Here is a 22,269-nt window from a genome sequence, read left to right as displayed (position 1 = left end):
AAGGGGGGGTGCGTGTGCGTGGGAGAGGACAAAAGGAGACGTGTACTGCTACGATTGATCAGAATCAAAAAGACTGCAAACCGAGTAGTTAGACGGAAGAAAAGAATTGTAGTGACAAGTGACATTGGACAAGACGCGGGCGCAGGGATGGGCCAAGCAAAAGCCAGTGTTAGTGTGTGCAGGCGGAGCGGAAAGCTTGATATCCAGCGAGACTATGTGCACATGGGGAAGGCGCTCATGAGGTTGGAGTGGAAGAGGGATAGATGAGCTGCGTGCATGATTGCAATAGGCTTCATCTCCTTTGCGTCCTGGCAGATGCCGAGGGAGGATCTTGTCTCTAACATCAGGGTCCGCGGTGTGTACGGTCCTTCCTGTTTTGCACAAGACCGTCTGTTAAGCTCGATTGAGCAGGTGCAAGTGTGCGAACGACTGTGCTTTTGGCTGTGCGCAGGGGAAGAAGAAGAAGAAAAGGTATGCATGTCGAAATGGGGCAAACATGTGTTCTTGTTGGAGGGCATTGGAGAGAGTTGGCAATGGTGGCATGGCGAGAATGACGTTGCCCAAGGACGGGGGAGCAGCGGCTATCGAGTTTGCAGCGGAAACAAGCTTGGCCTCCACACGCGCACACGCACACAATCTCACAGACGACAAGACTGACGGCCCAACGAGCGTTACCCCACATGACCGGAAAAGGACCATGGGCAGCTAGTGCGTCTCTGCGGCGGGCTGCAGGACACCGGTTACGTGCAGCAGGCCAGCGATACTGGGCATGTAGATAAGCATGGCGCTTCTTACAGGCCCGGAGACGCTGCACCCAAGCATAGGCTGCACGGGGGCGAGGCAGCACATGTAGCCACGTATGTAGACGTATGCGCACCCATACGCCGCCGGCAGTGATGACTCGTAGCCACCTGCACCGCCGTCGGCAGCGCGGCGAAGCTGTGCAGGCGACGCTACACCACATGTATACTGCACTCAACTGCACCTACATACACGAGCGAGGAGCAAAGCACCCGTGGGCCATGGTGGCGAGGCGGCGTGACGGGCGCCACGCGTAGCGGTGCCATGTGACTGTGCCGGGCAGCCAGCGAGGCCCGATGAAGCAGAGACAGACGGCTGGATTGCATGCGAGCTGGGCCTTCTCGAAGGCAGGGAGAGCGTGGGGCGCTAGGGCGGCAGGGCTGATGGCGGGCGGAGGTGGCGGCTAGCAGGCGATCGCCCCCTCCCCCCCTAGACTGCATCGTGTCGTGCATGCAGCATGCTCTCCATACAATGTGCGGACAGCCAGCCCACTCGCAGCCGTCTAGTCGTGATCCGGTGTCAGCAGCAATTGGATTGTGCCCACCCAACGCCCAACCCCGGCTCGCACCAGAGCAGCGCTGTCCGCGCGGTCGTGTGCTCTGGTTGTGCGTCTCGGATAGGAAACAGGCACCCACGCGACTGCCCTCCGCCCTCCGCCCTCCGCCCAGGCCTCTACTTATGCTTAGCCTATTACCTATCGCACCCCCCGATAGGCACCCAGCTTACACCCGGCTCCCCCTAGCTTCGTCATCGGCCTTCCCTTATCACTGCCCCAGCCTCCGCTGCCTATGCACCCATCCATATTACCATTGCATCCATCCTCCATCCTCCCTCTTCCTCGCCCCGACCCTCTGCATCCACCTGCTGTCTGTCTCGACGCTCTGCCCGTCCCCGTGCATCGGCGACTTTCGGCGCAATCCAGGTCTGCACCTCTGATGTTGCTCGAGACTTGCCCTTGCAGGACCCGCCCAATAGCCAACCAGCAATAACGTAAAGGAATCCAGCGGCCGCACGTCACAACCCGTCTAGCCCCAGCACCAGCCGTACCTGGCACCCACCCAGCTGTTAGTCACGGGGGAAACGCCTTCAGGGCCCTTTACTACCCTACTTGTGCGCCATGTACTCGCCAAGGTCCTTCCCTTATCTGCAACACTCTCCACCCTCACCTCGCCCTTCGAGATCAAAGTCCGAAAGGATGGGCACTCGCCTGCGTTCTAGTCCTTCTCCACAGAACTCCCGGCCCGTTGTCGCGGACACGCCTATGCAATCTACAACTAGTAAATCCATGGTCCGTCCTGGACAGAAACCACAATCACCGCCCCCGTCCGACCGTGTGGCCCCGACCACCACCGCCGCTACTACTACTACAACTACAATGTCCAAACCCGTGGGCATTCCACCTCGAACTCCCTTGAAATCATCCTCTTCCGCACAGACATCGAGAATGAGGACCCAGCAGCGCCACTCGTCGGCACGCGCCGTACACAGCCATGACGCAAAGGCACTGCCACCCGCCGTTGCTGCCTTGCTCGCCGTCACCACCATCCCCAAGATGCCCGCTCGCCGACGACAGCGCAGCACAATGGACAGGCGCATCTCCATGGATGAGTTGATACAGGAGTGGAGACAGGAAGACTCAGACACTCCATCCTCACTGTCGGGCTCTCCAATGGACCTGCTGCTCGGTCGCGTCGACGAGTCGGATGACGAGTACAGCAGTGGCATGAGCATGGAACAGGAAAAGGCATCCTTCTTGACATCCAGGTCTATCTCCAGTGACTCCATCTCCCTACCGCCGTCGCTGGATTATGAGAACCCCTCCTACGCTTCCCACTGGGATAACATCAGCACACCAGATTCGATTGGCCGCAAGTCACTACCAGAACGTAAAGAGAAGGTTGTCTCATCACCGCCAAAAGAGGACTGCATTCTCGATCACCCCCTGCTTCACTTTGGGCCCGATGAGTGCGAGGACATCATCGCGACCAACATCAGCGACACCGCTCCGCCTGCGCCTCCAACCGAGCGATTCAGATCATTCAAATCTAACCTGACCGCTTCCCTCCAGGCATTAAAATCAGCCGCCAAGTCCTTTTCCAACTTTACAGCTCCCAGCGTGCCCCCGGATGATTTCCTCACGCGGTCACTCCTATCGCCCAATTTCACAAGCGAGATGCGACCAAAGATGGTCGACGGCCTGCCATCGCCCGAGTTGCGACGATATCTCAACCCGCAGCCTGCACCAATCTCAGCAACTGAATTATCAATGCATCTCCACGACTCCTTCACCCTCGATACCGATCTCGACCCCCACGCGCCAATGATTCAACTGCAGACATATGAGCGGCGTGGTCGTGCACAAAAGTCGCGCCGCAGTCGTGCCGCGGATCCGCTTTCCGAAGCTGGAAGGGTCCTGTCTAATGACGCACCAACCGTTCGGCAGCGTGAGCCCCGTGAGAACAGCGACTTTCTACGTGTCATTGTTCTCGAGATGAACATGCGCCGCGTAGGCAAACTCGACGCAAAGGCCGTCGGCAAGGCGCGGATCTGGCTCCCACCCAGAAAGCCTGCTTCCACTCAACCACCTTCGCGTCACGGTCCAAACTTTGTTCCCCTCAGATGGATTCCAATCAATTCATCGTGAGCTGCAACGAGATTGGATCCCTTGCAGTTGGGCACACACACAGCCTGGTGCCCGCTACCCTCGTTACGTTCATACGACAAGAGGCACCGAGCCTGCACGTTGCAAAGCGTCTCCACCTACGTAGCGCTTCGTATGCGACCATTCGATCCTGCGTCATTGGTTGGCATGGAGCCCTTGAGACGATCTCGGATTCAGTTTCTCCGAAAGAGATGGCATGACTTACCTTAGTTTGGCGCGACGGGCCTAGCGGGTCCGTCGTCCAGCAAAATTGCTCGACTCGGCATAGGCACCACGGAGACCGTTACGCTGGGATTGTTGTGCCTCGCTTACAAACGTTACACAAAACGTGGAATAGAGCACATGATCCTTTGGAACCCAAGAGATGGAATATTAGGTGTGTGTGCAAAAGGATTGGGTATTGCCAACTCAGCAACATGACACGCACGGAGTTTCGTCGGAACCGAGATCTTCACAGCGGGGAAGCAAGAAAAGAAAAAAAAAACCAGCACATCACTTGGTCAGCAACACGTCTCAACCAACCACCGTCCGGTCAAGATCAACCTGGCTGGTCCCTGAGTTGGCAGGGCGTCAAGGAATCTTGGGGCGGAACATGCCTTATTTTTTTTGCGATGCCACCCTGCTTCCGCCTGGCTATTTTGAACAAACGAGAATGGTTCCGCACAACCCCGACATGCCGGGTCTCGCCGATGCCGGTTAGATCAAGGGTGGGGGTGTTACATGTTTTCATCGAGCAATCAAGCCTCGGTATTACTACTATTCTACAGTAGGCCAGAGGCTACCGCAGCGCTTTTCGACCCGACTAGTATACGGAAAATGTTCCGTGGTACATTTGCATTTTTACCAATTTTTTTTCCTTTTCTCATTTCGCAAGCGGATTTAGCATTGTGCGTATTATTAGCGAAGCTTAGTCGATGCGCCGGTGTTGGTTTCGACTTTTTTTTTCTTCTTATTCTTTTACGGATCGCGGCAAATCAGCATGGGAAAGGGCGTTTTTGTTTGTGTGTGTGCCGACGCATTTTGACGGTCAAGCGCTGACCGCTTCTTCTTTGTTAACATTTTTTTTTTCGCTTCATCTGAGCATGTTTTCTCCCGCCCCATCTGTCCTCCGCGGCACACGTGGTGAGTTCAAAATTTTAGAAAGAGCGTGCTACATAGCGTTTGTGCGTGTGTCTACTACACCTTGGCACACTTACTATATTATACCCCAAAGAAGACTGGGGAAATGTAGGCGCGAGCCTCAGGAGTCCATGCAGTTTGGTTACTTTGCATCAGAATCTGTAGATATCTAGGTAGAGGCTACAGATGTTGATTTTACATATACACTCTTCGACATGCAACTTTCATTGCTTTTCATTGTGTTTTGTGCGCATTCCTAGAGGCGTACGGGTTTCCTTCGCTAGCGATACCTTGAGCAGTATAGACTGTGCCAAGTAAGTATCAGATAGATTAATTTATCGGTATCCGACGCGCACACGCCTGCTTGCATATGTAAGTATGCGTTGGAAGAAGAAGAAGAAAGCAAACAAACAGCAAAAAGGAAATACCACAGCAGCAAAAGCAAACACCACAGTAGCAAAAGAAAGTACCACGACAGAAAAAGGAAATATCATCATGTAATCAAGGTTGAGACTAAATTAACTACATCCGAACAACAAGAAGATAATGCAGTCAGCAAACATTTGCAGCAAAAGAAAGATTAGAGGCGGGGGGTTGGGGGTTGGAGATGTATTAATTTCTTTTTTCTCGTTTATTTGATTCTTCTCTCCTCGCTTGCTTGACTGCCACACCAAGAACAGAGAGCACAACAATGGTAATTCGCTTTGCCCTTAGTACACACGTGCATTAGAAGTAAACAACAACCATTCATAGCAACACTTTCCTAGAGTAAAAAAAAAAATACACACCAAGGGATAATACCTCAATCTATCTATTCTTTACCAAAAACACTGCGAACTTGGATTTGCATTCTACATCACCTCCACCCTTAAAAAAAATTTTGTCTGCATCTTTTTTCCCCTGCACAACCAACACCTCCATCACCATGGATGCAAGAACAGAAGAAGAAAAAAAGTATGACCTAACCAGGGGTCGAACCTGGAATCTCTTGATATCGAACTCAATCGTAGTCAAGCGCCTTGCCATTGGGCCATTAGGCCGATGCTAATTCAGATGAAATTTGCTTCGATGCAAGTCTGGTGTCTTAACTCCGACATAACCTCTGTTTTTTTCTCACCCCTCATCACCAATCCGCTACGTACCAGCGCCATCGCCACCCAGTCATCCCATCTCTCCCTCCCCCTCCCTCAACAACCCCATCTACGAATAAGGAGAAGAAAAAAAAAAGCTCCGTCAAGATCGGGGATACACCAACGCCGTTACCCCCCCGCTCCCGGCTTAGCGCTCCACACCGAATCGCGCAAATGACGCCAATGGCGTCATTGCCCCTTCCCCCCTCCCCCCCGTTTCCAACCCACGTGTCGTAAACCCGCATAACCTTGTAGTGTAGGTATGTTGGGCACACGCGGACATGTTTTTTTCCTCTTTCTTTCATTCCTTTCTAGCATAAGAAGAACGGAGCAAGGTTCTACCAATAGAGTTTCCACCTTTCTCCACCATGTATAGTGTTCCCCCCCCCCCCTCCCTTGCCCCGCCCTCTTCAATAGAGGGAATGTTTTTTTTTTCAAAAAAGATATGGGAGGGAGGGGGAGGGGGGGAAAGCACAGAAAGTTGGGGGGTTTTTTTTTTCTCTCTTCTTTGAAAGGGGGGGAGGGCTATAACACCATTGATATTATTGGTTGGGTTGGGGGGGCTAAAGAAAAAAAAGGGTTTTTTTTGTTAATTACATGGAGGAAGAAAAGGTGTGGCTGGTGGGTTTTCGGCATACTTCCCGTTTTTTTTAAAACTACTGTGTACATGGGGAACGCATACGTATGCGTAGTAGGAAAGTTTATGTTTGTGTTGGAGTTTGTGGAGGTTGGTGGAAGCGGTGCGGAATTGGTGCGCGTGCGTAGGGTGTGTCGATGCCAATGCCGGGCGCGGACGCGGAGGGGAGAGGAGAGAGGACGGAGTTACTATTGGAGTATACTACTACTGCTACTGCTACTACGGCGATTGCTTGGAGAGGTGCGTGATGCAGATGCGGATGCGGGATTGGGGGAGGTGCAAATCGGGCCGAATATGGGGAGAACGTGTTAACGGGAAACAGTTATCAGGCTAGGTGGGGGTTTGCTTTTGGGTTGCACGTGCCTGATGTCATTGTGTAGTGGATGGGAGTAGTAGTCATTGCTGTGTGTTTTGGCTTATCTTGTTGCATGGGTACGAGGTAATGGGCGGTGGTGAAGGTTTGGGGGTTTTCTTTCCGAATGGTTAGGGAGTGAGGACAGGGTGGCTTGGGGTGTCGGCCAAGACAGTAGACATCATTGTATGTGTGCCACAACGTGTAATGGTCGTGTGTTCGCGTGCCTAACGGTCCAACGGTCTGATGCTCGCATGTCTCACTTTCTTTCCATCAGTCCGGCAACACGTGAGAACGACATGTGCACGTTAGCCCAGCATTGTGACAAACCCAATCAAACAATCCGGCTTGTCAATGCCCAAGCGGATGAACTTTTATAAATCCGTATTACTTACACACATCCGAACGATAGCCTGTTTCCCCTGTGCAAGAGTTACATATAAAAAGAACAGGGTAACATGAGCGCCCGAAATACGCCCGTATACCCCCCAGCCTATCTACATTCATCGGCCCTTTACGGCAATGCGGCACTCCCACACATCCAGCTATGCATAGCTTGCCCACCCCATGTATAGCACCGCCAGGTTGCGCTCATCAGTAGCCTGCTGGATGAGTTCATTGACAGTGGCCTTTGTGCTCAATGTCTTGCTCAACTTCTTCTCCACAATGCTAAGCGCTCTACCCGCCTCACCGGCCTGGTCTTCCTTTTCCCGTTTCTTGTTGCTCTCATGCACGACACCTGCCGCTTCCTCGACTGCCGCCGCTTGGCCCGAAGGAGCAGGTGTACCCCCAGGCGCGACACTGGTCGAGCGCGCGGTACCGTTGGCACCGGTTTCTTGATTTGCTTCTTGCATGCGTTTTGCTTTGGTCGGAGTGACGCTCCAGTTGACCAAGGGGTCGTAGCGCAGAACATTGAGCAGAGTCATGATGCTTTCCCTTTCTTCGCGAAGCGTATCCATAGTGAACTCGCAGCAGCGCCGGAAAACCCCCTCTGTCTTGGTGTACCCCATACCATCCACCAGGTCACGCGTCAATCGGAACGGGACCACTTCCGGTACCGGCAGAACCCGACCAGCCTCAAAACTCACTCCAAGGTCAATGTGCACTACTTCACCAGACTTCTCGTCAAGCAAGATATTGTGACAATGGCGGTCGCCCAAACCAAGAACATGGCCTAGGATCGAAATGGCAGCCGTCGAGCGCGTGTACGCAAGACGACGCTCGAACCATTCGTCAGGATCTTCAAAGCGCTCGAGCAGGAAGTAGCGCATCACAGGATGGAAATTTTCTGCAATCTTCTGCCACACCTTGACTCGTGTAGTGAGAGAGTCCTGTTGGCAGGCGCCAATCTCTTTGCGACATCTGTCGGGCTTGTAGTCATTCGGATAGTACTTTTCATGAGCCGGCATGACCCACAGATGCAGCGGAACAGTGTTTTGCACAAACTCCATCAGCCCAGATCTGGTTGAGAGCGGCAACACCTTGTAAGTACGAATGCCAAGGTTTCGAATACGCGTGGCCGTGTGATTCTTGAGCAGCCGTGAAACCTGGTCAAAGACCTGTTCCATGATGGCATCCTGACGTAGGTCGTCGTTTCCAGACTTGAACAATTGCTTGTAAGGCCGACCGTCGGTACCTTTGGCGGTGATGATCTTGGGCGCACTGAGGCCGTTTGCGATGCTCATCGTCGATTTGAATCCTGCAATCCTTGGCAGATCACTATAGTTCATGTTGGGCCGGACTTCAATCTGGAGTGTAGCAGGAGGTACGTTCAATCTGGGCACCTTGCTGACCAAGTCTTTGGACTCCTTGTATCTGTCGAGCTGTAGCTCACGTCCTTGCTGTGTACTCTCTTTCTCGCCCTTGAACATGGCAAGATGGTGGTAGATTTCGTTGGACTGGGAGATGGAGCTCCAGTATGGCCGGGCTCTCTTATCACTGCTCAGTGCAGTCGCAAGACCAGACGCGGCTTTCTGGCGAGACTTTGCTGATTCATCTTTAGCTCGGACGACATCCTCCCTAGTGATGGCGCCGACTTTCATCTGAATGGCAAAGATTTGATGCATGCCGTGATATGGGTGCTCTACGCAGATACGGAATACAAGCTCCATTAAGAGATGCTGGAAATCATTCTCCTCCGCCTGCAGCCGCGATGAGAGCTGGTTCATCAATAATGCAAACTTGCCGCTTGGAACATCTTTGAGATATGTCTTCACAGCCTGATTTGCTAAAGGAGTGTCGCAGTACTCTAGCCACAGAGAGAAAACACGGAGCGCATCGTTGTTGTACTCATCACAGGCGGAAAGCGACAAGAGGTAGTTCTCTAGGCATTGGCGTAGGAACTGCTCGCGTCCTTTGCGCATTCTTTCGTACTCTGCATTGTCGAGGTCATACCAAGTTTTCGCTCGACGGGCGTTTCGATGATATGTCTCTCGCATTCCTCTGCTCTTGTCGGTCTTGGAAAGCTTGGTGAAGTCATGGTATTCCTGCAACTTGCGGTCCATCACGGTTTTGATGCGATCCATATCTTCGGCTGCTTCGGGGCTAAGAAGTTGTTTGTCACAGAACAGTGCAAATTCATGGAAAACTTGGCCTGATCCCGAGCCTTGTCTTTGGCCTTTGAGCTCTCGAATTGCCGGCTCGAGATACTCACTCATGATTGTGTCAGGTTTTGCCAGACGAGCCTCGGCGAGATGGTGGCCCTAACGTTATCAGCAATGGGATCAACATAGCTAGTGTATGTTACATACAAGTCGAGCGAGTAGCACGGGAAGACTTAAATCAGCGTTCTGAGAATCAAAGTTGGCGTGGTCGATCAGATGTTGCCGCATTCGAATCGAAACCTCGGTCTCGCCCTGTTCCCAAAGGACATTTGCTACCTCGTGCTGGGCGACGGCTTCAATATCCAGACCTATAGCCTTACATTGTGGTACAATATCGGAAAGATAAGTCACACTTGCAAGCGATTCCTGAAGGGCGCCATGCTTTCTGCACACGCTGGAAGATGACACGAGGGCCTCGACTTCCATACCACGTATGGTTGCAGTTCTTGTATGCAGAGAATTTACAAGAGCGGGATTGGAGCTAAGCACGCTGAAAAGAGTTTCGCGGCAGGACAAAAGCTGGCGCACATCACTAAACCTAGGATGGGTGAGTACTTGATCTACGTAGTCATTGAAGGTTACATACTCGCCAGCTCGCATCCATTTTTCTCGAGATTTCATTCGATCCCAGATATCCAACAGATGATCTGAGCGCTCAGTCATGATGACCTCTTCCGCCTCTGTCAGTACCCCCAAGGTGCGCAAGTGGACCTTAGTCGGGACCGACGCGTTATTCTTTCCGGCAAGGAAGTTCATCGTTGCATGTAATTGATGACTGAAGTTTTCCCGAGCCTTTTCAACACTCTTCGCATAATGCATCCCTTGAAATGCCTTGAACAATGTACTTGCTTCCGTATTGTTGACCTCAGGGGCTTTTATGTCCCATTGGCCCAGCTTACGTGCCGTGTGAAGTGTACTTTCAACTATGTCGTCTCCTGCATCGTGAAATTGCTCGTTCAAGAGCAGGGAGTGCGTGACACTGTTCATGTTGAGCATGATTAGCGACTTGACTGTGCCGCGGGAATCTGTGGGTTCCAATTCGTTTCGCCTACGCATCTGGCTGTCAAGACGAGCCCCACGAAAGAGAAGACTTTTCACACCATCTCCCTCGTAGTCAAGACGATCAAGGACAGATAAGAGACTTGAGCCTCGATCCACGCCGTAAAACGAATCAGGCTCATCAAGATTCTTGTAGATGGAAAGTTGGAGCTGCAATGGTATCTTCGGCGGTTCAACCATAACGGATGATCTTCTTGTGCTGCTTTTTACCATAGGCTGGCCAGACAAAGTTTCTGCAAACAAGAGCGCACTTCTGTACATAGCACATGCACTAGCTGCCTGTGATGCTTCCAGATAATTGACTTCTAACCACTTGTCTTGATCCACTCGGGTAGCTTCTTTTGGTATTGGCTGACTGCGAAGGTAGAGAATACATTGTACGATGATGCGGATGTGTGGTATCGTGGCCGAGGTACAGTCACGAAACCAACTGGCTATGGCTTTTGAAACAATGTTGCGAACGCTTCGATCTTCTTCAAACTCATCAAGAAGGACAAGATGAAGTATGTATGGCAGGAGCTTCTCGGCCATTTGGTTTATACCGATCAAGAGATCGGGAAGAGCATCGAGTATTGGGTCTTCAGTTGCAACTTTGCAGAGTGCTACAGTCAAGTCTCTCACCCAAGAGACTATCGGCTTGAGGGGTGTGGGTGACACCGCCTGTTGGAGTCCGTCTGTCAGGGGCTGCACCGGGTTGTCTGGCTCTGGCGGTTTGTACATAAGAGCTTTGGCGATTGCCTCCGGAATCACGCGTTGCATTTCAACCATGTACTGCGAGTCTGGAACCAAGCGAGAGATCAGGCGCCGCACGGCATCCTCAGCTAGACTGACCTCTGTTCGGTCATCGCTGTAGAAGAGATCGATGACTTCCTTGACGATAGCCTCTCTTGAAGATGCTCCAAGAGTAGACTTTGAGCTCTGACTCGAAGAAGCCCAAGGCCGAGCTCCAGCAGAGCTTTGTTTAACTTCTCCAAACGCACTATATGCCCGACCTAAGACGCGCGCCGTCCATAACAAATAACCATCGCCCACGTTGCTTCGTCGACACGACTCCCAGACAAGGGGCGCAAACTCTGCAGCGTCGCGGTCCAAGCCAAGAATGTCATCCCGTGCACTAGGGGCTGGCTGGAAATTTTGGCAGAGTAAGTCTAGAGCAACGTCTCGTGATGTTTTGTTCAGCAGTTTGCGTCCCGAGCGAACATCATCTAGAATCTCTAACAAGAGCTTGCTCTCGTCGCTACCACGGAACGAGTTGCCTTCTGCATTAACTTGCGAGGCAGCAGTGGTAATGAGCTTGAATGCTTTGACAGCTGAGGACCGTTCTATGGCGGCGATCGCCTGGGCATGAGCTTTTAGGTATTCGGTGAGCCATGTATGAAAGCGGGTGGCTGCATTCATAGTCGCCATGTGTTGCGACTGCTGAGTGGTACTTTCTTGCGAGGAGCTTAAAAACACTCGAAGAGAAATGAGAATTGACAGTCCGATACCCGTCACAAAACTCAGCTGCTGGCGGAGGTACTCAGCTCCATGCTCAAATAAGTACTGCATGATTCCCACCGTATCCTCTGTGCATTGTACGTCCGTAAGAAAGGGGCGTAAAGATTGGAGCGTCATTTGTAATGGATAACCTTCGTGAGCGATTGGACCAGCTAATGCAACAACAACTCGGATTTTGCGGATCACCGACCTTGCAAAAAGAGAACCAAGGGCTGGATGAATGCGATCGAGGAGAGAGCGCAACACAAAGGTGTATGTACTTGGAGACCAAAAACCAGTAGGCCTATCACCTGTCCGTCTACACAAGCGCTCTAGTTGATCTGGTAAGTAAAAGGCAGAGAATGAAGGCTCTATCCCCATATTGAGGCCCTGCGCAGATTGACTGATCGCAGTAATTTCGGCTAGAACTGCTGCAGCAGGGTTAAAGGCAGGTTTTTTGTCTAACGACTTGCCAAGGCGTTCTTCGTGATCGATGGTTTGAAGCATATGTCCAAGAACCTGGGGGAAATGCTTCTGTATCAAGACATAGTACTGGTCACTGCCGACCATCTCCTTCAGCAGATTACCGAAGCTCGACTCTGCTTTGTTGCGAGCTGAGCCTCTGCATGTATCCCATGCTATTGTGTATGCGGCTGCTTTGCCGATATTTTTCGACAATAGATGTTGTGCTGAATAGCCCAACTGGCTGGCCAGGTACTCCACCTCATCTTTACGACCAAACATGATTGCCTGTCCCACGACCTCAGCTTCTATGTCCCGTAACAGATCCGGAAGAGAATCATAGTCAAAAATTAGAAAAGGGATCGCACTGATCTCCTGACCTCGATCTAACCATGTGAAGATAACTTGGGGAGCAAATAGTCTGAACAGGCTTTGGGAGTCACCAAGACACCTGGACTGGGCGACCTTGGAAATACAGCGTTCGGCATGAAGAGCGGCCCCAGGTATTGTTCCCGCTGTTGCGAAGATGCGGTATACGCTATGGCGTAATAATGTGTGCCATTGAGACGCCAGCCGAGAGAGGACCAGTAGTCGAACAGCGATGCCTTCGGTGCCCTCATCATCCCCAGGAAGACTACTATCGACGTCTTGTAGTATCTTGTCGTGCTCGGACAGGACGAAATCTTCGAATATCCTCGGTAGGCGTTCAGCGATATGATATTTGACGGTCATTTCGCCACTCGCTAGCAGCTCAAACAAACTCGTGCGGACCGAAGGGACCTTGCGGTTGTGCGCAAAGTCAGGATGGTGTTTGAGTAGACCATGAAGGAAGATAGCAATAGTTGTCTGCAAATTAGCTGAGCGTCTTACTCCCCCTTTTTCCATCTCTTTGACGTAATATACATATAACGCCTCGATGTTCTCATAGAGATCTTGGGCTTCCCTGTCGACTGCATCAGATGTCCAGACAAGTGTTGTGCCAATCAAAACCTCCACAAGCATACTATTGGCAACTTCCGATGTGTTGTATTCGCGAGCGCGAGGATCAATGAGGGCTTCACTAAAGCGCTCTAGGAGACTCAGGCAGTCACTTCTGGAGATTTTCAAGCTGCTGGTCCATAATGCGCGAAGGAATTGCCGTGAGTAAAGGAGATCGCTCTCTGAAAGAGACAACAAGTGGTCTGTGAATCTAGTTGGAATCATTCCTTGGTCTGGTTCCGGGCAATCCATTAAAGAGGATATAAACTGGAGGTATGTTGAGCAGGACGCACGCAAAGCCGATATGTCGTTCTCCGCCTGGAGGTCGTGACGGGGTATATCGTTATCAAAAACGGATGCTCCTACGGTCATCTGTGAGCCAGACGCATCATCCATCTCCATGAAATCCTCATCCTCGGCATAGAATGATTGCTTGAAGTCTTTGCGTTGGCTGAGAGCCGTAGACAAGTGCTGAGCTACTAAATGGATGCCAGTTCGCTTATAGACCTCAGTATTCCGACCTTGAAGTGAACCAATGTCAGGAAGGCTCTTCGTGCAGACTGCAAGGACGGCATCAATCTTGTATTGTTCCGTCTGCGGTTTGGTCAGAGTGACAGAAAGGAGGTCAATTAGATCAACCACGGACGACTGAAGAGCCGATACTCGGCGATCGTCCGGGTTAACAAGCGCAGCGACAGCTGGCGCAACGATGGATAGATTCGTGACGATCCGCATCATATCCGAAGTAATGCCTGCAGTATTTGTTGCAATCATGTCTTTCCAACGTTGCTTTGCCTTATCAACCTCTGACAGGCAGAAATCAAGTATTCTGTTTCCCATTTGTGTAGGGTGATAGTCGCTTGTTTGCTCCTCGGAAGCAGTGTGCCCATAGGCAGTCTTTGTCGCGGAATCCTTTACGGGTGGAAGAAGCAAGAGGTAATTAGCCAGATCTTTGTAACGAGCTGTATGAGTCTTAGCCTGCGCTACGGATCCCAATACAAGAAAGGTTGCTGCTTTTGGTGGAGCAAAAGTCAGGTCAAGACAGGTGTAAATAACACGTAGCACATCGCGAGCATTGCAGTGGTGCGCAGCCACCGAAGAGTAGGTTCGCTCAGACCATGAACCTTGAATATTCTTAGTTGAATTCTCGAGAACGTACGGTAGCACCTACTTGGGGTCCATTTGCCAAGAAACCAATTCAAGATTCGCTCTGCAGTGGAGCTGAAGTGGGTTGGGTTCTCTTTGACACGCTCCTGTAAGATGGTAGTCATCAATGATGAGCTGCTTTCGGTGAGTAACGCAGGCCCAGTTAATTCGATGGATGCAAGCATGGACTGAGCGGTCGCTGACACCTCCGAGAATGGAACAATGTTGAGTCTGAGCAGGATGTCCATAAGATGGCATGCCACGCGAGATAAAGAAATGGAAGTGACTGATCGGGAAGCGCTCTGCCAGGCAGATATCCAAAAAGGCAGAAGTGACGGATGACTGGCTGATTGCTGGAAGGCAGCTCTAAGTGGAAGTCAGATAAAGGTGGTTGCATACGACCGTAACACTCACCCAGCCAAGCCTAACATTGCCCAAACAGAATGTACGGGGTTTTCATCAGAGATGCATGAAGTGAGCTTCTCTAACATAGGTTGGAGGTCCTCCTCAACGAAAGGACCTTGCTGTGTCATAAAGGCAACAATTTGTAATGCTGCTCGTTTGGCGTTGGATCTAGGTTCAGATACGTGACGCAGGTATTCCGAAAACAATTGAGTAACACGAAGACGCTTGCTAGAACTCTCTTCAGTATCGCTGCGGTCGCAGGCAATGGTACGTCTTCGTTGGTCAAGCATAAAGGAGAAGCGAGCAATGGTAGCGACTGTAGACCAGAGCCCTTCGTGACGTTGATGCTCTATGTCCATTGAAAAAGCACAAGTGTGTAGTGGATGGGTATCGTCAGTATGAGAACCTAGATGGGTCAAGCAGAGATGATCTTCTTCGAGATACTGGTGAGCGGTGGTTTCTTGTCGGCGTCGATAGTCGTTATACATGGTCTCGATGAGGACCTCAAGATCCGAGCTTGTGGTTTCATCGTATGCATCATTGAGGAGACTTGCGATATGTGCTTCAGTGTATGTCAAGGTAATTAAGATTTCGTCTCGCAGTATGGCATCAGACCACATAGACTTTAGCAGGGGAAGCAATTTACGTGTCGTCCGCTTAGTCAATTCAAGGGACTGCAGTGCAGTGCGAACAAGAACAGAATTCACGGCTGCAAGTGCAGCCACGACGACACTGCCACGCCCGGTCTTGTGTTGCAAGTAGCGCAACAGAGCAGTCAAGACAGCCTCGGAGCGATCGAGCAGTGGCGCATTGGACGCTTTGACAAGATGATGGATGCAGTGCACAAAGTCATCTGCTGCGTAGACATGCTGTGCAACGACTGGTTTGGTCCTCGACACAGCCACACGAGGCGACGCTCTAGAAGAAGGGAAGTCGGCAGGCTCGAGTGGGGTACGAGCACGGCTTGAGGTGTTAGTGCTCCAGCTATTCTGAGGCTCACCTTCAGCGGCGGTGGGCTCTGAGAAGAAGCCAGCCAGTGAGGTGATGCAGAAGTCCACTGCATCGTCCCAACAGTCTTTGGACAGACGCTCGACATGGGGCTGGTATTCGAGGAGTGAGCGCAGTGTCTTGGGCAGGTCTTCCAGGAGTGGCTCGACCAAGCCGGCATTGGCAGGCAATACTTGGATGATGGTGTCTATGATGATCTCTACGGTGGAGCTCTTGATGGTGCGCACGCCCGACGCAATGACATGGCGCAAGGCCGAGGCGGCCAAGGGAAGGTTGGCGGCCGTCTTAGGCGTCCTGGCCTTGCTGCGCACAAAGGCAGCTCGTTCATCACGCAGGCATTGGAACAGAGTCTCGCACAGAGCGAGGTATGCCTTGTTGCCCAGCGCCTCGAGGCTGGGCTTGCCGCGATTGTGCTTGAGTATGTGGATGAGGTCTTTGAGGCCCGTTGTTCGGTCGGCCACACGTGACGACTGGATCAGGACTGCACGCTGTTAGCACCTACACATGCATTCATCCAAGGCCGTTGTTTGTGGGCGCTCACGCTTTGCGTCCTGGATGTTGGTTGCCCCCATGGCTGTCCCTCACTACAGCCACTGCTGCGGATGCTGCGCCGTCTCAGAGCAGTCAATGGCGCGAGGCCGGAGTCGGCATGTCGCGATATCCGCAGCAACTATTTGGGGGGACTCTATGGCCGCAGCATCTCTGTGCCCATTGCAGCTTGTGTGGGTGCGGAGTTCAGGGCGGAGGTGGTGGTGGTGACGGGGGGAGCGCGTCTAGGGCTGGCCCACAATCGGCGCTAAGAGCTTCTCGCGTTGGGAGAAAGTCCATCGAGCTTCACTGCTGCCAAAACACAAAGACACCAACCACGGATAATGCGCCAGCCGACTGCGCAACACTGTCATGGCTGAACAAGATAGCCTCGCCGCCCTCCAGGGCCTCCACCGCGACCTATGCGCCCACATCGACCTGCAACTGCCGGTGCTTGAGCGCCTGCTACTGAATCTGGAAGCGCATTTGGAGGAGCTCAAGACGCTGCTGGACAAGAAACCAAAGAACGACAAGAGCAGACAGGCTCTGGCTTCCGGTAACAAGCCCGCCATGCTGTGTGAAGAGACGAGTGCTGACTGCGCCAGGCAAGATCACCATTGACGACAACGAGTACGAGGTCAACGACGACTTCAAACAACAGACGCTTGAACTCGCTGATGCCCTGGATCTCGATGAACTCGATGCCGCCGCCCTCTTCCTCGGTGCCCAAACCGAAGCCCGTGAGCTAGACCGCTCCCAGTTGCAGACAGCAGTCATCCGCTTCCACCGCCGCCGCGAGTATGTCCTCCTGTGTGTGCGCATCTTGATGAAGACGGCTCTGGACAGTGACGATGCTCAAGTTGAGGGGCTGCCCGTGCTGCAGGAGGCTGTCCAGATGATCGTCGGTGTACACGGCACAACAAACTTGGCCAATGCCTTTGGTTTCTGGGCCAAGTGCCTGACGAGTATGGAGGCAGTGGAGAGGTGGTTGCAGTTCATTGCCGAGCGCGTGCAGAGCACCCAGGTTGTGGGCCAAGTACCTCTGCCCGGGTTTGTGGAAATCATGGACTTCCAGCGCCAGAGTCTGACCAGACAGCATGAGAACCTGGCTGCAATTTGTACCCATATGATCAAGCCCGGATACGTCAATCTCGACAACTACAAGTCCTTGCTTGCCCGCGCTAAATTGCTCGATCGACATGACCTTAATACCATCCATTACGTTCCTATCCTTCTTCGGCTCACGTCCTGGGTCGCCTCAGACAGCAACAACGTCACATTGAAGGAAGCGCGGAACTTGCACGACTCGTTGATGAGTGGACGTGAAAGCGACAACTGGCTGTTGAGGAATCTGCACGCGGCAACATTGACTTGGTGGCTGGCAGAGTATAGCGGACGCTACATGGACCCCAACACCCAAGACGCTGCGCTGCAAGGCATCAACTTTGACGATGAGGCCAACGCGCGATCCGACGTCTTCCTCAAGGCCCTCGGTGATGGCGCATTCCATTTCATGCTTTCCGTCAGCCAGGATGTCCGCCCAACGCGCTGGTATGACCCCCAGAAGACTAGCATGTTGTCAACGCTCCTGCAAGACACGGCTGTCTTGAGCCGAGACTCGGTGCAGCCCGAAGACTTCTTCAAGAACCTCCTTATGGAGCAGTTGCAGACGTTTGTCGATTCCTTCATCACACACATGCCGGACACGCTACGCAAACTCAAGGCCGAGGAGGACGATCAGCGCCGACGACTGCAACTCCACTTCCAGAGATCAACCGGGGAGTACCCACTGCATCTGGAGCGATTCATGGTGATTGTAGCCTACGCATTCGATGGCTTCCCCGACGCTGCCGAAGACTTCTGGAGCGACAAGGAGAGTAACCTGTACGGATTTCTACAATGGGCGGCCAAGCGGCAGCCTACACCACGGATAGCCATGTTTTGCGAAATGCTGCGTGCCATCGGTACTGGAGAGACGAATGCGGAAGCTGCGCATCGCTTCCTGCTCGAAGAAGGCGCGTCTGCCTCTGGCAAGATTCGCCGAACCAGCTCGCTCAGTTACACCACAATCTTCAACGAATTGAGTGAGTTCGAAAAGGATATTCACGAACCGAAGAAGGCCATTCAGGCTGGCGTATATGCTGCCGCCACCAACCCAATTGACCAGATTGTAGAGCCGGAAAGTGCGACGATGCTCGAAAGCTACTTCCGACTCATTTCGCACATCTGTCGACAAAGTCCCACTGCCCGCAACTGGATACTCGAGGTCAAGGAGTTCGACTTTGCTAACATCTGCTTTGGTCTCTGCACTGACAAAGTCGAGAGCGGATTGCGCGCAGCTGCTTTCGACGCCCTCTCCGCCCTGCTTGTAGGCAAGGATGCTCCACGTGCCAATGCCATGTGGTTCATGCTTGACGATTGGACTGTTAACGGCTTCTACACTGGCTCCAAGCAGAACAACACTCTGGGAGCTGCACCAAGGGATGACTTGTGGCCCACACTCGCAGACGGATACGACGAGTCCATCGCCTTGGTTCGCCTTCTCCACATGCTGGTAGAGCCCTACCCTGAGAACGAAGGCTTGAACGACAGTCTGCCATTCCCCGAAGGGTTGGGTTCTTCGCGTAGAACGCCTGGTATTGAGGGCTTTATCGACTTTGTCATGCAGCAGGTGTTTGCAGAGCGCTCTTTGGATGTACTTGATCCTCTGCAACGCAACGTCATGCGGTGGACTTGCTTGCGCTTCATGGTAACTTGCCTCTCGACATTCAATGAGAACCTCGTCGTCTTCGCAAACAAGTCTAGCATACCTGTTGACGATGTTATTGATCCTTCATCCCTTGCTGTTTATGTTGCGCTGCACCCGTTCGCACGCGTCATGGAGTGGCTTTTCAATGACAAAGTCCTCAAGGCCCTCTTCGCAGCCTCGCATCACGATGTGACTATGGTCGACGCTGCTCCGTCAGACTCGCCCCTGATCCAATCTCTCATGCTGAGCATTGAGGTGATGGACTGGGTCATGAAGCTTCAAGCTACGTACCTGGACATCGTCAGGCCAGTACTTAAGCAGCAGACCTCTTTCCAGCATTCTCCAGTATCAAATCTATCACTAGCGTCTTTCGAGGACGCGATTTTGAACAACCTTCAAATCGTTGTTGATCTTGGCTTGTACTGTGGCACAGGCCATGAGGCCTTGACAATTGCTTCTCTTCAATTACTGGAGAAGATGGCTTCGTCCCGCAAACTTGCAGTCTCCCCTGCAGGATTCGGACAACGATCTGGCCGAAGCAAGATTGTTGGTATATTGGAGAAGGACAACGAGGCAGAGCGTATTGGCAGGTCTCTTGCGAGTCTGATGCGATTCAGCGCCGAAGAGCTTGAGGCCGGAGAAGAAGCTTCTGGATACATTGTCAAACTTCGCATCTTGGATTTCCTGAACAGTTGTTTGGCTGCTGTATCTCTCCGGCCAACAATCGCTCACATTCTCTTGGGTTTCTCGTGCGGGACAAATGCTGTCCGAATTGCTGACGACAGTCTTTGGTCCAATGGACAAGCTCTCTTCCACAGCATCCTTCTGCTGGGCGTTGAGTACCCGGACAACGACGGAGAGCAGTTCTTGGCATGGAGAGCTGCGATCAAGACCCGGTGCTGGCAGGTGCTTCAGAAACTCTGGCGCTCGCCGCTAACGAGTGCTATCATCATGGAGGAGCTGCGCGACAACGAGTTGCTATTTATTGAAGCACCCCAACTCACCCCCATCACTCTCGAGATACCCTGGGACGGCATGTCTCTAGCTCAAGGACTTGGAGTTGCCCCTAGCGACTATTCTGCATTCTTCTCTGGGCCGCCGGCACTTGCCCTACAGAACTTTCTCCAACGTCGTGCCGCATTCTTAGACTATGAGTCGAGAGAACTTCGGTTGACAGTTAAAGAAAACATGCCGACCATGAAATCCAGGATCCAATCTCTACTTCTTGGCACCACCATTAGACCTGGTGAGGACGCTGGTGTGAATCCCAACATTTTTGATCTGTTCGATTTCATGGAGCTGGCCTACCCAGAACGCGCCCTACCAGATCAGCACAAGTTTTTTGAAGGTGTGAGCCTCGAATCATGCCAGGAAGAGAAGGAGGGTTGTACACTATACTCGATACCGCTGCTAGAACAGGTAATCCGGCTGAAGCTAAAGTATTGGAGGAAGGATGGCTTACTGAAAGAGGAGGAGCAAGAGATAGAGCTCGCCGAACAGGCTGAGCTTTTGATGGCCATCTTTGTTGACTGGAATCGCCGCGCCCAGCTCATACGCTATCACAAAGAAATCCTCCAATCTTGGGTTCAAGTTGTGATGGTAGCAGTGCACAACTGCGACTTTGAGAACGGAGCTCGAAGCTCTTTCATTCTACAAACCTTGCAGGTCATCCTTCCAAAGCTCGAACAGTCATATGCCACCGACATATTCACTGCTCTACAGCTCGCCAGCCTTGCCGAATCTCTCATTCAAAAGGTTGACTTCGAGTCCACAGCCTTCGACAAAACTGGCGACTTTGCCAACGACCGATTGTCGCAACTCTTCCATGCTGCACTGATTGGCATTCATAGTCCAGTCTCTACAGCTGAACTGCGGGAATACTGCTACCAGATTTGCTTCCGTTACATGCACGGTACCTTCCAGAAGGCAACGCCAAACTCCGTGCTTGGCCGTCACACACTCAACGCAATCAGGAACTGTGGAAGCCATATGCTCGAAGTGATTTGCGATGATGCCTACAGTGGTCAAGGAACGTGCAAGGTCTCTGCACTCCTTCTTCTCAATGCATTCGTAGCAGTTGCTACACGCCAGTCTTCCAAGTACATACTCGAAAGCTTTGTATCTCTCAACTTTATCGGTGTCCTAGTTGACAACATCAAGCACATCCCCGAGGAACTCCGCGCTGCGACCGCACCACAAGTGCCAGTTCTACTGTCCTACTATGACGCTAGTCTCGCGCTCCTCCTCCGTATATGTCAATCTCGTCTAGGAGCGGCACATGTGCTCAACGCAGGCCTCTTTCCGGCTATCCGAGACTCACAAATTTTCTCCGTAGACCCTGACATCGGTCTCGAATTCGACGACGCGAATGCTCTGCGCAAATATTACGAGCTTATGCTGGCTGTGCTGCGAGTGATTAATGCCGCAGTCATTGCAAGAGGACGACAAAACGATCAGACGGTGTTCCAAGCAAGAGAGTTTTTGAAGGACAATAGGCACAGCATGGTCAGCATCTTCAAGAGAAGTGTCAACGTAGGTGTTGGAAAGGGTGAGGAGGTACAACAGAACCTGGTGGACTTGGTGGATTGCTGGACAGTACTGGTTGACGTTACTGGATTCCTACAAGTAAGTCGTTTGCGTAGAAACGGGTTCAGCCGACATGTCGCTAATGTACTACAGTACGAAGATGAGTCGAGCCTGAAGAAGGCGAGACCAAATATGTTCTCATAAGCAGTACATCCGATTGGTACTATGGTCGGAGGATGGGATGATGTGTTATGCGCTTGACGGGTACCCTGTTATGTAATGTGTAGAAAAAGCACTTTTGAAAGCTTGTTCGATTTGGCCTATTTTCATTCCATCATATCACACAACACCATGCATCAAAAGTCTCCATGTAGTCACATCATAAATGTCTTCAAGAATGATGGATGGGAGGGGGATATATACAAGCCACAGGTCTCAGGTGAGACCTATCGATAAGCGCTCCGAGGAGCGTACATCATCGCCGCTCCCTTGCATTGTCTCCCAACCAATGGTGCCAACTTGGCGCCGATAGAGCAATATGCCTACGGGCGGAGGAAAATTCCCTCCTCCTTCCTTTTCGCCCCAATCCTTCAACCCGTACCTGGTCATGCCACCCCTACATTTGGAT

General features: G+C 52.0%; 3 protein-coding genes and 1 non-coding gene across 4 annotated transcripts; 2 read left to right on the top strand and 2 right to left on the bottom strand.

Moving 5' to 3' along the window:
* Window positions 1–1,918: 1,918 nt before the first annotated feature.
* Window positions 1,919–3,551, top strand: PSV08DRAFT_227862 (uncharacterized protein; the record flags this gene model as incomplete). The annotated part of the gene is made up of 1 exon (XM_014221965.2): window positions 1,919–3,551. The coding sequence occupies one exon, from the start codon at window positions 1,919–1,921 to the stop codon at window positions 3,443–3,445; it is 1,527 nt and encodes a 508-aa protein (XP_014077440.2). The 3' UTR covers window positions 3,446–3,551.
* A 1,988-nt stretch (window positions 3,552–5,539) lies between these two features.
* On the bottom strand, window positions 5,540–5,622 carry PSV08DRAFT_t48. The gene has a single exon. It is a non-coding gene; the product is annotated as a tRNA-Arg (tRNA).
* Window positions 5,623–7,222: 1,600 nt separating this feature from the next.
* Window positions 7,223–16,410, bottom strand: PSV08DRAFT_207132 (uncharacterized protein; the record flags this gene model as incomplete). Its single annotated transcript, XM_066092054.1, has 6 exons — window positions 7,223–9,403; window positions 9,452–9,842; window positions 9,891–14,292; window positions 14,451–14,791; window positions 14,840–16,319; window positions 16,380–16,410. 6 exons carry the CDS (start codon window positions 16,408–16,410, stop codon window positions 7,247–7,249), a joined length of 8,802 nt encoding a protein of 2,933 aa, XP_065948709.1. The 3' UTR covers window positions 7,223–7,246.
* A 328-nt stretch (window positions 16,411–16,738) lies between these two features.
* On the top strand, window positions 16,739–22,116 carry PSV08DRAFT_207129 (nucleoporin Nup186/Nup192/Nup205; the record flags this gene model as incomplete). The annotated part of the gene is made up of 3 exons (XM_014221968.2): window positions 16,739–16,922; window positions 16,972–21,740; window positions 21,795–22,116. The coding sequence occupies 3 exons, from the start codon at window positions 16,739–16,741 to the stop codon at window positions 21,843–21,845; spliced, it is 5,004 nt and encodes a 1,667-aa protein (XP_014077443.1). The 3' UTR covers window positions 21,846–22,116.
* Between the last annotated feature and the right edge of the window lie 153 nt (window positions 22,117–22,269).

The sequence above is a fragment of the Bipolaris maydis genome (assembly GCF_028858645.1).
Source record: "Bipolaris maydis strain C4 unplaced genomic scaffold PSV08scaffold_11, whole genome shotgun sequence".
Classification (NCBI taxonomy): domain Eukaryota; kingdom Fungi; phylum Ascomycota; class Dothideomycetes; order Pleosporales; family Pleosporaceae; genus Bipolaris; species Bipolaris maydis.
This window is presented reverse-complemented; position numbering and strand designations above follow the sequence as displayed.